This window comes from Meleagris gallopavo, chromosome 11 (genome assembly GCF_905368555.1).
Source record: "Meleagris gallopavo chromosome 11, MGAL_WU_HG_1.1, whole genome shotgun sequence".
Taxonomy (NCBI): Eukaryota; Metazoa; Chordata; class Aves; order Galliformes; family Phasianidae; genus Meleagris; species Meleagris gallopavo.
In genome coordinates, this window is record NC_139414.1 from 12,546,709 (window position 1) to 12,560,593 (window position 13,885).

General features: G+C 38.8%; 2 protein-coding genes across 6 annotated transcripts in view; one reads left to right on the forward strand and one right to left on the reverse strand.

Annotated features, from left to right (window-relative positions):
* Positions 1-6,865, forward strand: part of LOC100547379 (putative cation-transporting ATPase 13A5) — a 43,743-nt gene extending 36,878 nt beyond the window's left edge. The window contains exon 30 of the mRNA XM_085233090.1: positions 4,555-6,865. Coding sequence (XP_085089216.1) covers positions 4,555-4,632 — 78 coding nt within the window. The 3' untranslated portion in view covers positions 4,633-6,865. The remainder of the gene's footprint in view (positions 1-4,554) is intronic.
* The window catches only part of LOC100548148 (IgGFc-binding protein-like), a 64,778-nt gene that overhangs the window by 3,279 nt on the left and 47,614 nt on the right, over positions 1-13,885 (reverse strand). For all 5 annotated transcript variants that reach the window (XM_085233059.1, XM_085233060.1, XM_085233058.1 and 2 more), the window contains 14 exons: positions 13,459-13,635; positions 11,188-11,390; positions 10,746-10,890; positions 9,755-9,993; positions 9,087-9,251; positions 8,536-8,660; positions 7,518-7,786; positions 6,657-6,865; positions 6,099-6,240; positions 4,596-4,846; positions 3,849-3,978; positions 2,970-3,135; positions 1,580-1,756; positions 461-591 (listed from right to left, as the gene is read on the reverse strand). In XM_085233059.1, coding sequence (XP_085089185.1) covers positions 461-591; positions 1,580-1,756; positions 2,970-3,135; positions 3,849-3,978; positions 4,596-4,846; positions 6,099-6,240; positions 6,657-6,865; positions 7,518-7,786; positions 8,536-8,660; positions 9,087-9,251; positions 9,755-9,993; positions 10,746-10,890; positions 11,188-11,390; positions 13,459-13,635 — 2,529 coding nt within the window. The remainder of the gene's footprint in view (positions 1-460; positions 592-1,579; positions 1,757-2,969; positions 3,136-3,848; positions 3,979-4,595; positions 4,847-6,098; positions 6,241-6,656; positions 6,866-7,517; positions 7,787-8,535; positions 8,661-9,086; positions 9,252-9,754; positions 9,994-10,745; positions 10,891-11,187; positions 11,391-13,458; positions 13,636-13,885) is intronic.

Sequence of the window (13,885 nt, forward strand, 5' to 3'; positions counted from 1 at the left end):
AAGTGTGTTTCATCAGAAATACAAAATCCTCTACCCATGGGTGATGCAAGGTAAGTATGGCCTGGATTAACCACTCAGCTTGGGAAAAAAAAATGTTAGGAAAAAGAGGTTTGAGATTATCGTAAATTCTGTTTCAGCATTTTTCAGTCTGATAGACCAGTTGGGAATGGAGATATTTTATTTTTCTCATGGAACTTCTCATGGCAGGGGAGCTGACTGCTCTGCTCCCCTAAGTAGCTTTCTAAGGTGGAGTCTAGTACAAGACATCAGCATAAGACTCGGAGGCAGCAACGGAAGAGCAAGTGTGCATGCTAAACTATGAACAATGATTGAAGTGTGCATCAATGTTTGTAAGACCTAAGAAGCTTTGACATACAGTGCTTCTAGCAAAAACCTCTAATCTCACATTTTAAGAGTCCTTTAGGCAGAAACCACACTTTTATTTTCTTCCTGTACTTACCACAAGCTGTCTGTTGCCTCCAGCCTTCCATATTGACTCCTTGCTCCTGACAAGCAAGCACGTACTCTTTCAGATGGCGACATAATGTCTCAGCAGCATCTTCCTCCACACACATATCAAAGACGCAGTTCCTATGTGCAACATGAGAAAGCATTCATGCACTATACTTTTTATTTTTTGTTTGCTGGTGCTACCTTCTCAACTTTGCTGATCATCTGAATATCAGTGGCCTGATCTTCAGGGGCAGTGAGAACTGAGGTGAATGGGATCTGCAAATATACAGTATCTCAGAAAAATAAAGCAGCCACTAAGAAAGTAAAATGGGCTGCCCAACCAAATTCTAGAGTGAGGAGAAAGGTGGGCTTACATTAAGAATCAGGATATAGACCCTGAAGTCAGTGGTCCATTTGTTTGGTTTAAGGCACTTTCACGTTCCTCTCACAGCTAAGAGAGGCTTTGAAGTGGGCACCGCCTTTCTTTGTACGTTACTTACAACTATATGAGTAAAGAAATCTGGTAGCTGCTTGGCAATTCTTTGACTAATGAATGATGATCCTAAGAATTAATCAGCAGGTTTCATATGGTTCAAAACCAGATGTGTGGGAACTGTGTACATAGGAGGCCAGATGAACAGAGGGAACTTTCTTGCCACTGCCACGCGAGTTATTCTTTACTACTGTCACTGACAGCTTTAGTCTCTGCAGCTCTGACTTGAAGACTGCATTTTACAAAACTACAATTGCTGAAAAATATCCAATAGAGGCAGGTACTGATTGAATTATCACTGAATGTGAATGAGAACTCTGAGCACACTGGAAATCCCAGCCTACAGGTATAATGTTCAATGCTGCTGCCTTAGGTAAAGAGGAAAGCTACTTTCTAGAGATAACAGAAAAGCGAAACTAAATAGAAAAACAGATCTTAATTTAAAAAACATAAACAAAAACAAATAAGGGGAACTGAACGTATAACTAATAGAAGCTCTGGACCCAGTTCTCCAAAGACATTCACTATCTTCTGTTCCTAGAAACTGAAGATGTACAGTTCTTATTGGAGATAAACTCCAAAATTGTTTTGGAAGTGCAGAGAAAAATTGCCCAGATTGCAGCAGACACTTACATGGAATAAGGCTCTGGTGGGACTTCAGAATGACAATTTGCAAAAGGACCGTCCAATGCAGTCAGAATTTGACATTTAGAAGTGCTGTTTTCTTGCATCAGCTTATTTTCACTGCAGCCTTGATAAAGCCCTGTATCTGGTTCCTCATCAGGCTCATCTTCCACAGTGGTTTCTCGCCTGGAAATGAAGTCATTATGAAACCATCAGATCTCTGTACATCCAGCATCCATAGCACTAGTTTGCAAGTAACAGCATTTCTGCCTTGTGATAGAAGTGTCAGCTTATTTCTCTCTCAATTTTTATACTGAATGTGAAGTAGGTTTATAAAGTAAATCAAAGATGTACTACAACAATTCCTACCATTTTGGAGATGGGTTTTTAAATATAAAAGAATAGCTGTTGTTATTTCCATGGACATTCTATATGACACAAGTTTCATCCAGGCCTCCTTCACATAAGCCATTCAATAATAACTGAATGCTAGGCAGCTGGAGTAGACCACCATTTCTTGGAGGTATGTTCCCTTTTACTGAAGAACTGGCTACATGCCTGAAGTGTCAGAATTCTTCTCCAAACATAACTTTCCAGAGCCTCTCTATGCTCAACATTAGCCTACATGCTGCTTTCTGCTATTCTGCTGGACAGGTTTTCACAGCTAAATTGTATCCTGATGACTAATACAATTCTATTTACATACTGAAAAAAAATACAAATAATGTAATAATTTCTGCTGGTGGTTAAGCAACCTCAAAGACCTTTCAAAGCAAATTGAAAAGCTGGAAGGAGAGAAGAAAACTTAGTTCCCTGTTTCAGTGTTCTGTATGGACTAATTAGGGCAGCGTGGCCTGATCACAAATATCACACTGATTTTTATTCAAAAGAATGTCCCAGTTTTTTTTTTGTACTATCAGAAAACACAATGTAGTCATGAAAATAGGGAAGTTAGATACTTGAAGAATCTCTTCTGTGAGGAACTGTGAATTCATCTTGATGGATTTTGAAAGTGCCTTCATGTTCCAGAGGGAGGGATGACACTGAACCAGGATCTGCCTGTCCATCCAGCGAATGATGCATTTAATCTTTGCCAGGACCCGTGAGCTTGGCAGATACCTTATTTATCCCTGTGCCCTAGCTGTTGTAATGGCTGTGACTCCAAAGAAGGACGCTGAACTAAAGCAATGCAGTGACAGCTCAGGCCTCTTTTGGCAAGATGGAAAGGCACTGATATTTCACCTTAGTGTTGAGTAGGAAAAGTCCCCACATGAAGACCAAGGAAAGAAGAAGTTACAGAAATCTGGCTGCATAGTTAGACCTGAATATTAACTGTGGCTTAATTTCCTGACTTCCAGTGGCTGTGTTTGCCAGGGATATTAAGTAGAAAACTAGGTACCTGAAACGAGAGGTTCTTTTCACAGGAACCTTCCAGCTCTCACCAAATGCATTCACATTCTTCAGCCAAACACCATCTGGGTTTGTGAAGTCATTTCTAGATCTCCCATCAAAGTCACCACACAAACCTTCTACTCTGTTGTTATAGGTGTTGGCCAGCTTTATATCTAGGAAAGTTCAAAGGAAAAAAATAGCCATTACAAAGAAATATTTTCTTCTAAATATATGGAGGAGGTGAAAAAAAGTGTGAAGTACTGAATTCCATGATTCGGACTGCAGCTGGTAGTGTGATGCAGGATTTGAAATCATCAGAAATACCATGGCTGTGTTACATCGTAAAGCAGGGGTAACTCCACTTTGAACAGAGGAGGTAATGTGTTTTCAGCTTACATGAATGAGTTCTGTATGCATGATATAGAAGTCCTGCTGAGAAACACTAAAGAATGAGATTATTTGGAACACACTTGAGAGGAAGCATGTAGAAGAATGCGCTCTCAGTTGTTCAGCTTGAGGACCTCAGTTGTGTAACCGGGTTAAGCTGGGAAAGAGGCAGATCCACACTTTGCCCCTATCTTTCTGATCAGCTGCTTAAAGTCATTTGCTTCTGTTTCCAACACTCAGGCCTTAACACTAAAAATAGCAGAACACTCTGACTCCACATAGAATTTCTCCTAAATTCAGGTGGATGCAGATAAAGAAGTGCCAACTTCCATGAGAAATAATTTTTGTTTCAGTTTTCTGGAAGTTCGTGTCACAAAAAACCACAGGCTTAAAGGGTGAAAATTTCTAATTTTACCTTGAGTTTAGACCTACTCGGTAATGATAACATTTTTTGACATAGTGCATAAATATTCCTGCAGATTGTTTTAGTATCACTTACCTGCATTTTGATCACCATCATAGCTCAGGTATAAGCCAAAATCTGTCTCCAGGTAAATTCTTGTTGTCCTCTGATATATACGAATACCATCATGGGGACGAACAGGGGCTCTCACCCTCACACCATCCAACTAAAAAGGAAAGAATAAGTTAATACTTATGATATGCTTGCCAAATTCATATGTGACTTTGATACTCCTTTGCAGGTAAATACTGCAAAGGAGCATTCCTCTTTTCTGGTTTTATGATAAATACATGATATTTTAACCAGGTAAAAAATGCAGTATTCAACTTTTAAACTAATAAAATCATATATTAAGGAAAGTCATCTAGACACAGCATTCTTACATCATTGTAATTCCTGAGAGATTTCCATTGCTGAACAAAAATGCATGTATGAGCCAATGTACACTATTATGGACCAACGAAGAGGGCAGAAATGAAGTTTTCCCAGTATAATTCACTCTTGTCCCTACCACTGATCATATTTTGTGTGGTTTTATTGTAAGTTTTGGATATTTGGTATTTTATTCCTAAATGTCCATTTATTTATTCATTTTAAGTAGAATCTATCTTTCACAGCATTAGAAAAAAACAACACAACTAAAACCACACTTTTGCCCCATAGTACTGCTGTAGTAACACTGTTAGCTTTAATACTTACATTCTTTAAAACAAACCTTTTATTTGTCAGTTTTACTACAAAGGAGAACCTTTGTCTGTGCTCTGCAGTCAGTGAGAGACTTACCAGTATTTGCTTGCCTTGCCTGAATCGCACTTCGTGATTGTAAACGTTGATGATGACCTCTTTCAGGTAAGTAATGCGTCGATTCAGACGAAGAGGATAGTTCATGCCTTCGACACTGAACTGTGTCAGAGTATCAGGTAGGTCAGGGATGGTCTGAGTCAGAATGTATGTGTATTTCCCTTGGAAGTGGTGCACCAAACCATCAAATGTGATATAATGTGGATCGCCTATGATCCGGCACTTCCCGAAACCTAAAGAAAAAGAGTTTCATTGCCTTCCAATCTGAATGCACATGCCAAATCTTATGCATAAATCTGATTAATACAGATTAGATAAAAATAATCGCTGCTGACATGCAATCCTCTCAAAATAAAGATGGGTGCTCAGGCATCACCCTAGCAAATGGGCACTCAGATGGAGAGCCAACCAGAGAAACTCATTCTTCTGCTGAGAACCAATGGGAACCAATAGAACCAAAGCATGGCAGTAGGGTTTATTACCTTTATAGACACTAAGCTGTACACATCGGTTCTCTGCAGAGGAATGACTGCCACATAACATGGCTTGCAGTGGGCTCGTAAAGATGTTGGTTTCATAATCCTCAGCAATATATTACTACAAAATTATTTGAACATGACAAGCAGTATCTAATTTTGAAATTAGACAGTGTAACTGCTGTAACACTGATCTCTTTTCAGGTTACTAAACTGGTCATTGGGTTCACCAGACCTTTCAGATGCAAGGACTATCATCTAAGTATTCTCTTTGACTGCAGTGTGCAAAGCCAATTCCTTAAGACTGCTGTGGTATTTCAACTGTGACATTCTGTGAAAAGGGAGCAAGGAGAAGCTGGATTTGCTCCATGCTTCTGCACTGATCATCAATACAATAGGACCTATGCCATCCTATTCTTGAAAATTGAAGTGTAGAGGCATTAGGCAACAAGATACCTACTAAACTGTCCAAGTTACCATGAGGACTTGGGATTAACCATAATATAGCAGGGCCAACATCTCAGTGTAAGAATTCAGTCAAAACAAGTACTGGATGAAAAGCACTGAGATTGGCTATTAAGTATCTGTTGAGATCTATTCTGTCCTATTTTGCCTCTATTATTCGTATTTTCAAATCAATATGCAGGAGAAAATAAAAAATTAATTGCCAAAGGATTAATAGCTGTACATACCAGACTTTTATTTTTCATAAATGCAATGGATATATATTTAAATCAGCCAGAATGACCTGCCAAGTTTCTAGATGTATATAGATTTTTCAAACTCTTGTTCTACTTCTCTCTTCAAATACCCTGTCTCATACTGTAACTTCCTATTCTGAGAAATGAGGCCTTTTTTGTGCTTAATAATGTGTCATCAATAGTAGTGTCAGACCTGCCTTTTCATGTCGTAAAGGTTGGAAGTGCCATGAATGAAAGAACAGACACTCACATCCCTCCTCCTTCTCTAGTCTTCATGTAATAGCAGATGAATATCTGCCTGTACATACCTGTTGGATTGCACTTGTATTTTCCACTTTTGATCAAGCAGGTTTCTTTAGAATCACATCCATAACTCTGACATTTGATGACACCATTCTGCTGACATTGACATCTTTCGGTGCAGTGCGGAGTAATCCAGGTCTCCCCAACCTGGACACAAATTATGCTATATTACCAAGGTGCTGAGGAATAGAAAGTCAGTAGCAAAACAAGTGGAGTCTGGCTAGGTGCATCCTGCTGGCCATTCCACAATTGCTCAATCTAGGTGCAATCTTATCAAGAAACCGAGAGAGGGGCAATCTCAGTCCATTTATCTTCTACAAGGGAATTGGAACACATAACAGGAATAGGATAGACTACCCAATTAACTTTTATGAAGTTTCCAGTATGCTTCAATGTTGGCTTCAAGGTGGAAATTACCATGTTCCTCTAACAACTTAAGCCCACAAATTTTGCTAAACAAATGAAATGTATTTAAAATGGTAGACTCCGAAGATTTTTCTTTCTCATCCTGTTGGACCTGCAAGTTTTGCTGTCAGAGATTTATCCTACAATTAACTACTTACACTGTAGTAATTGTTGTCATCATCCCTGCAGCCGCAGTTGCTGAGTGGAACACACTTGTCATTACTGAGCACATAATTATCATCACACTCACAGCCCTCTGTGCACGATTCTGTCTTCTCACAAAGGGATGAGGCAAAGATGTCATTGCACGTTGATGGGCAGGCAGAGGCACAGGCTGTGTAATGGCTGTGGGATGGACAGGGCAATGCTGCGTGGGTAAAGAGAATAGAAGCAGTGTTATTAAATACATTAAAACAGATGTTCTTGCCTGATATCTTCAACTTGACCTTCTTATAGATCATTTTGCTCATCAAACAAAAACTTTATCTTCTTTTCTTTCTTTTTTCCATAATTAGATGGTAGCTTTGTTGAATGGATGAAGTGTGGCAAGAACTTGGCCTTTAATAAGCAACTTGGTCTGAATTGTCAGTGAGTGGCTTTGATCCCTGTCTTCAGTTCAGTTTCCCATTTTGTTTTTTATTTCTGGTTATATCACAGTTATTATAGTTGAACTTGATGATCTTGAAGATCTTTTCCAACATAAATGATGCTGTGATTCTATTATTTCTCCATTTTAGACTCACTGAAGTATCTCAAGACATTCATTTGATTATGAAAACAATTCTAACTCCACACTATCATCCACAACTCATCTAGTTGTTATCACTGGGTTTAGTTCAGCTTGCAAACAGTTCAGCAACAGAGCCAAGTCGTAAAATCATAACAACAGAATTGCTTATTTTGAAAATTTTGTCTTAATTATCCTTTATATAACTTGTCTACCTAATAATGCTCATTTGTCTTATGCTGTCAGCCATCCAATTTTCTGGCTTTTTTTTTTCATTTTTTTGTACACTTACGACAAAATGTGCTATTCCTCCATGTAATGGTGATGCCTTGATTCCTGCAGGTGTCCACATAGAACTGAACTATGTCGCAAAGAGCAGACTTCATGCCATCATATCGACACATGTCATAGGTGCAGATCTTTATGAAGTCTTCAGGATTCACCAGATCATGACATGCTTTGAATTTGTCTGATTTTAGGACATTGCACTGGCTTTCAATGATTGGTTTATTCTCATCAGTGCAAGGAGGAACATCATCTTCTCTTGAGTCTGATAAACAACTGCAAGAAAACACAGAAACAGCTGCACTTGAGTTTCAAAGACATATATGAGACTGAGAAAGAAACTGGAAAGTTTGTTGCCAGTGAAAGGTACTAAATAAACAGTGCTGGAGACTGCAGTCTTACTTCTGTCTACAAGTGGAAGAATAGCAGCAGTAGATCTGCATGGCAATCACCATGCTGCTTCTTGACCTTTGTTACACTCACTCAACCTGACCCTGACGACAGGACTGATTTCCCAGCTTGACTTTGGACCTGCCTCATCTCTGCAGAGTTGTGTGGTGATCCGGACTCTTTGCTGACCCTGGCTGCAACCCATGAGCATGCACTGCTTGCCTTCTGTGGACACTGTGGCATGGGCTTTGGCTGTTGAACCCATGGTTGTACAAACTGTGTTACTATGCTAGGCTCTCTGTACCTTAGGGGACATCTGGCCATCACTGTTCCTGAACTCCATCCTCCTGTTCTAAGTATTTTTTTCAGTGTAAAATAAACATAGGCTGTATCCACACTGTGGACTACTCCAAAGTTAATTCCCCAAGTGTGTGTGTGGATCAGTAAAATGGCTGTCGTTTCCATCTGGCCTGTATGGTGATTTCTGGTGGTGATGGTTTTTTCTTTTGAGCTTTTAACTAAAGAAGAGAAAAATCTCATACGCACTGTTTGTATGTTACGGACTCATAAAATAGATAAGGCAATTAGAGGAAGAGTGTTCCAAAGAAAAATGGAAAGTATGAAGTAATGCTTACCCTGCATCACTGTCTTCTTCCACTTTCCAGCTATTTCCAAACTGTGTGACACTGACAATTGTACCATTGGGCAAGGACAGATCATCTTTATAATTGTCGTTGAAGTTACCACACATGCCTTGTACCTGCAAGCAAACAAGAACTATACTCTAAAAACAATCTGCTCTACACCAGCTTCCCCAGTAAGTTTTTAATCATTGCCTCTGGAATGATGAGGTTGAAACACTAATGACGATCAGCCCTGTACTAAATATTTCAGACATACTGACTGCAACAATAGAGAATAAATAGATGCTATGACACTCTAAGACTTCAAGTCATTTAATTCTATAAGCTGAATTTATTCCCCTAGCTGGGTCATTTTCTACCAGTTCTCCTTTGGAACACAAGGAAATTTGTGTGAAGAGAAAAAATAAGAAAAAAACGATGTGTGTTACAATACAGCTATGAAGAAAGATGCAGTAGCAAAACATGAGAACAAAGAAAATGAAAATAAATACACAAGTAGTGGTTTTGAAAGAATACCAATATGTTTACACAGTAAATCTTACCTTTGAGAAGTAAGATTGTGGGAGGGTTATTTCCAGATGATCATCACCATCATATTTCACTATCACACCAAAGTCTGTTTCCACTACTAGGTAATTGCCAATATTTCCAATGGACACACCCCGCACACGGTTCTCCACTGGAGTGTAGACCCTCTCATTGTTCAGCTGGAGACATAAATCATTTGTCAGTATGGATGATCTCCCATGAATGCTTTTCTGCTCGAATCTATATTCCTTGGGGTGCTGAAGATTACTCTGACAGTTTTAGATTCTTCACACTTTCACTATTACATATTCCACCTACAGGTTGCAAAAATCATCTTTTCAACTGAGGTGAGCTGGGCAGGCTCTAGCTATAGATGACTGAGCTGACAACAGTTAATGAAGTGGGGAGGTACATTCTTTAGTTCAGACAACAGTTTTCAGATCCAGAGGCTCTCGTCTCTATCTCCAAGATAGGCTAATAGAACAATGAAACTAGAAGACAAGCCTTGGGAAATGGTCAAAAACTATGTTTCCCCACAACATCAACTTAAGGGAGATGTGTGTAAACACTAAGGATATACATACATGTTTCTTATGAAACATAGAGGTCCTTTTTCCTACAGCTACTGTAGGGAGCTGATTTTAAGATAACTCTTACTGGAATAAATAGCGCTAACACCTACCAGGATTTCTTTGCTTTTCCGAAGGGTGATTCGTGTGCCATACACATCTATGTAGACCTCTTTCAGGTATGTGGCCCCTCTTAGCCCTCGGTCTTCATTCTTGCCAAGGATGGTTATTGGGTTGACATTGTAGCTGACAGACTTAACCAAAGTGTAGGTGCAGGTACCCACAAATGTGTACATCAATCCATCAAAAGTGAAATAGTGGGGATCTCCTGCCACCTGACATGTTACTTGGCCTGAAAGTGAAAAAAATGATATAAGGATTCTGGACTGGATTTCACCATGGACTCAACTGATCACAGACATTTGTATTAGCGCATCAACTTAATCCTCATCATTATTACAAGGAGAAACTTTCAACGAGGTATTTCAGATTCACAGCAATGGCATTTACCTGGAAATGAGAAATTTCCAGTAGATATCTCCTAAATTTAATTTAATTATTGCATACAAACTGGCAATTTGTCAACAAATCAATCTGTTTATCTGTTTCTATATGCTGTTGTAGACATAATGCATGCTAATTAAGAGTAATCCAGAGCTTTCCTATGCAGTAATATGAGAATACATAAATATATGAGTAAATATAAGTATCAATATGAATGTAAATAAATATGTATCTGTATACATAATTATGTCAGAAACTTGCTAACAAGCAGTCTCTCAGAAATGGCTCTCAGTCCCAAATTTAGAACTTGTAGCACTGGTGATTTGTTTCTTGAATTTGTATGATCAAGATAAAAAGAATCCAAGGGACCTTACAGGCTGTTGGCAGGCAGCATCAATTTTTGCAGATATCAATTACAGTAGAAGAAAATCAGTGATTGCAAGACAGACCATCATGTCTTCTTGTATCTTACTACTATCAGCAGTTAGTTGGAATTATCTTTGCCATCACATATGAAAATATATTTATGAGAAGGTTAGAGAGAGAATAAGAATCTAATCATGGAATTGACACTGGGAAGAATTTTCTGCGAGGACTTACCATTGGAATGACAGCCCAGCACACCATCCTTAACACTGCATTCCTCTCGTACTCCACACTCCCAGACTGAACAAGCAATCACGTTATTAGCATTGCAAGTGCAGCGTTCTGTGCAGGAATAACTGGTGAACCAGCTTTCACCCAGCTGAGGAGAAAAAAATATGTAGAATTATATACTATAAGATAAATAGGATGGTGATGCCATGAGAGACAATCTAATTACTAGTATTTGAATGTGCACGATATGTGATCATTTTCTTCAGTTATGACCACAGAACTCAGTGATCAAAAAGGTTGGCAAAGTGAATCTTTTTTACTATTATTAACAGTGTAAATAGCAATTGTGATAGTGTTTTTTTCTCACAGTGATAGCAATTGAGATAATTTGTACTTTCTTTTTTTTTTTTTTTTTTTTCTTTAAATACTGTCTACGGTAACTTGCCTCGTGATAGTGGTTTTTGTCATCAACACAACCACAGTTGCTTTCTGGCACACATGTGTCTCCACTCAGAACATAGCCGTCCTTACAGAAGCAACCCTCCACTGGCAATGAGCTACAGGTATTAGAAGCCGAGGAGCTCACACAAGTAGAGGGACACCTAGTTCCACAGCCTTTGTAGATGCTGCCTCCAGGACAGGACATTGCTGGAGGAAAAAGGAAAAAATAAGATCACTAAAAAGGACAAAATTATTATAAAAATTATCCTGATGCTTTCATTTTCACTGTTTGCTCCTGAAAATTAGGAGAAATGTTGCATGAGAGTCTGACACTGGAGAGTACTGATTACCAAGAATTTTCTTGCTCCGTGAGATGGTGAGTGGCATTTGGCACTGATGGGCAAGACTAGTAGGTCAGCCTGCACTTATCTCACTTGGGAAGTCAAACACTGCAGGCTTGCCTTGAGCGTAGGGCTGACGTGATCATACAAACCTAAATGTGCTTTGTTCTGTAATCCTTCTTCTGGAGGTTTAATGACATCTGGATGTGCTGGAAACTAATCTTTCTGGTTTTGGCTGCCTTTAGTATCTAAACAGGATTACAGCAGCAGTGTAGAGCTGCTTGCTAGTTTTTTATGAAAACAGCTTAGCTGTGTTCAAAGCCCTGAAGATCACTAGTAGGCGACAGAGGGCAGTAGGGAGGTCATGGAAAAGAGGAGCATGGAAAAGATAAAACCCCTAAGTATGTACAGTGAAGCTATGTCATGACAGATAAAAGTTGCTGAGGCACTGCTTTCAAGTTTCATCAGAGTCAGAACCATGTATGTTCTGTCCTCCCACCTTTGGGCAATTTAAGACAGAAAAGAGAGAACAGGAAGGAGCTGGTTAAAAAGCTTGGGTTGGCCAGGGAAGATATAAGGCTGCAGGAGGGATCACATCTTTTCAAATCCAGTTTGCATTACATGGATCTAAACCCCATTTTCAGCAGTATAGTGGACAATAGTAAATTTCATAAAGCTTTAGCTTGAATCACAACTCTCAAGGCTACTCATATCCAGGGATTAAATAGAGCATTTCACTCCTTCAAGCTCTGTTATTTTCTGACTACTCAAGTCACTCAATTCAGGGAACAGGAGCATCTCTTCATGTACCAGCTGGTGTATTTCTGTTACTGCAGTTACTATCTGAACACCTATCACATTTAAAAATGGATCTGTAAATCAGATTCTTTTCCATTGAGATCCCCTGAGAAAATACATTGTGCTCTTACACCCCTCCCACTCCTCAGGGAAAATACAGTATTTTACAGAAGTCTTGAAGCATTTGTCTATTCCCATGGTCTGAAAAAAACACCTAAACACTATTTATGTGGTAATCTGTGAAATATCACCACATGTGAGTCTCATTCACTTCCGTAACTACGGTAGGATCTCTGACAGCAAATGTCACCAGTCATCTACCTTTTTCAGATTCCTAATCGATTTTTTGTTTGAACTACTGATGGAAGGAGCATTTGAGAGACAGTCCTACTAATATGACTGAGCAGCCATCTTCTCTAACACCATAACCAAGCCATAGGTATTTAAGTTGTGGAATATGGCCTTGGACTGTAGAGCATGGAAGTCTATACTTTCAATCTGAGTTCTGGGCTTTGAAGCTATTTTCTTCTTCTATCTTCTCTTTATAGACAAATGGTCAGTGCTCTGTCCTAGGGTTGACTTATGTGTGCTTTTAATCAAGGGCCGTTCTAAAATCATTCTTTTACCAAACTGAGCAGCTCCTGCCATAATATTGTTCAAAACATAATTAGTCTGGAGATAAATGAGAATACTTATGTAAACTTGCTAGAAACACCTGTATCTTAAAATATCTTACTAACCAATTTTTTCCAAAAGCCATCAATGAATATTGAAAGCCTAGATTTATCAGCTATGTTTGCTTTGCGGATGGTGGATTTTCAGCAAAGCAAAGTAATAGTTACTCTCCCAATGTAGAAGCTCACGTAAGATACAATGGACTATAATTCAAACTTTCCAATAAACTAATAGGAAATTATAAATATTTGAAGAATTAGACCCGAATGTATCCAAAAGTTCATTCAAATTATTTTATAAATACTGGAATAGTACTTAAGGTAAAGCAGGCTCCCGACAACCAAAAGACTATACTTGAAGCACTACATACAATGAGATATCATACATGAAAAAGATGGAGGAGAATGTGAATAATTTAAAGTTTAAATACAGAATAAATATTTATAAATCACAGCACTCACGGCAAAGAGTAGCGTTTCTCCACTCTATACATATTCCAGCACTGATACAAGACTCAGCATAGGCCTGCAGTCCATAGCATAAGGATGTTGCCTGTCCCTCAGTGAAACACATGTCATAAACACAATTATTGAAGAAATTTTCTGGAGGCACTTTGTTGTGGCAATCCTTGAAGATTCCTGTGTAAACAAAGAAAGATATATAGAGGACAGAAAAAAAATGGGGAATGTATCACCATCGTCGTCTATTGTATGTCATAGCAAATGAAATGAGTTTTTCAGTCTGACTTTGTTTAGTAAGTTAAACCAACATTTGAAAATGAGCACATACAATAAAACCTGGCCTGCTGGATCAGGCTCATTTCTTCTCCCGGTGTGATTTACACAACACAGCGTACATAAATTAGGACCTGCTGGCTAGGCAAACCAA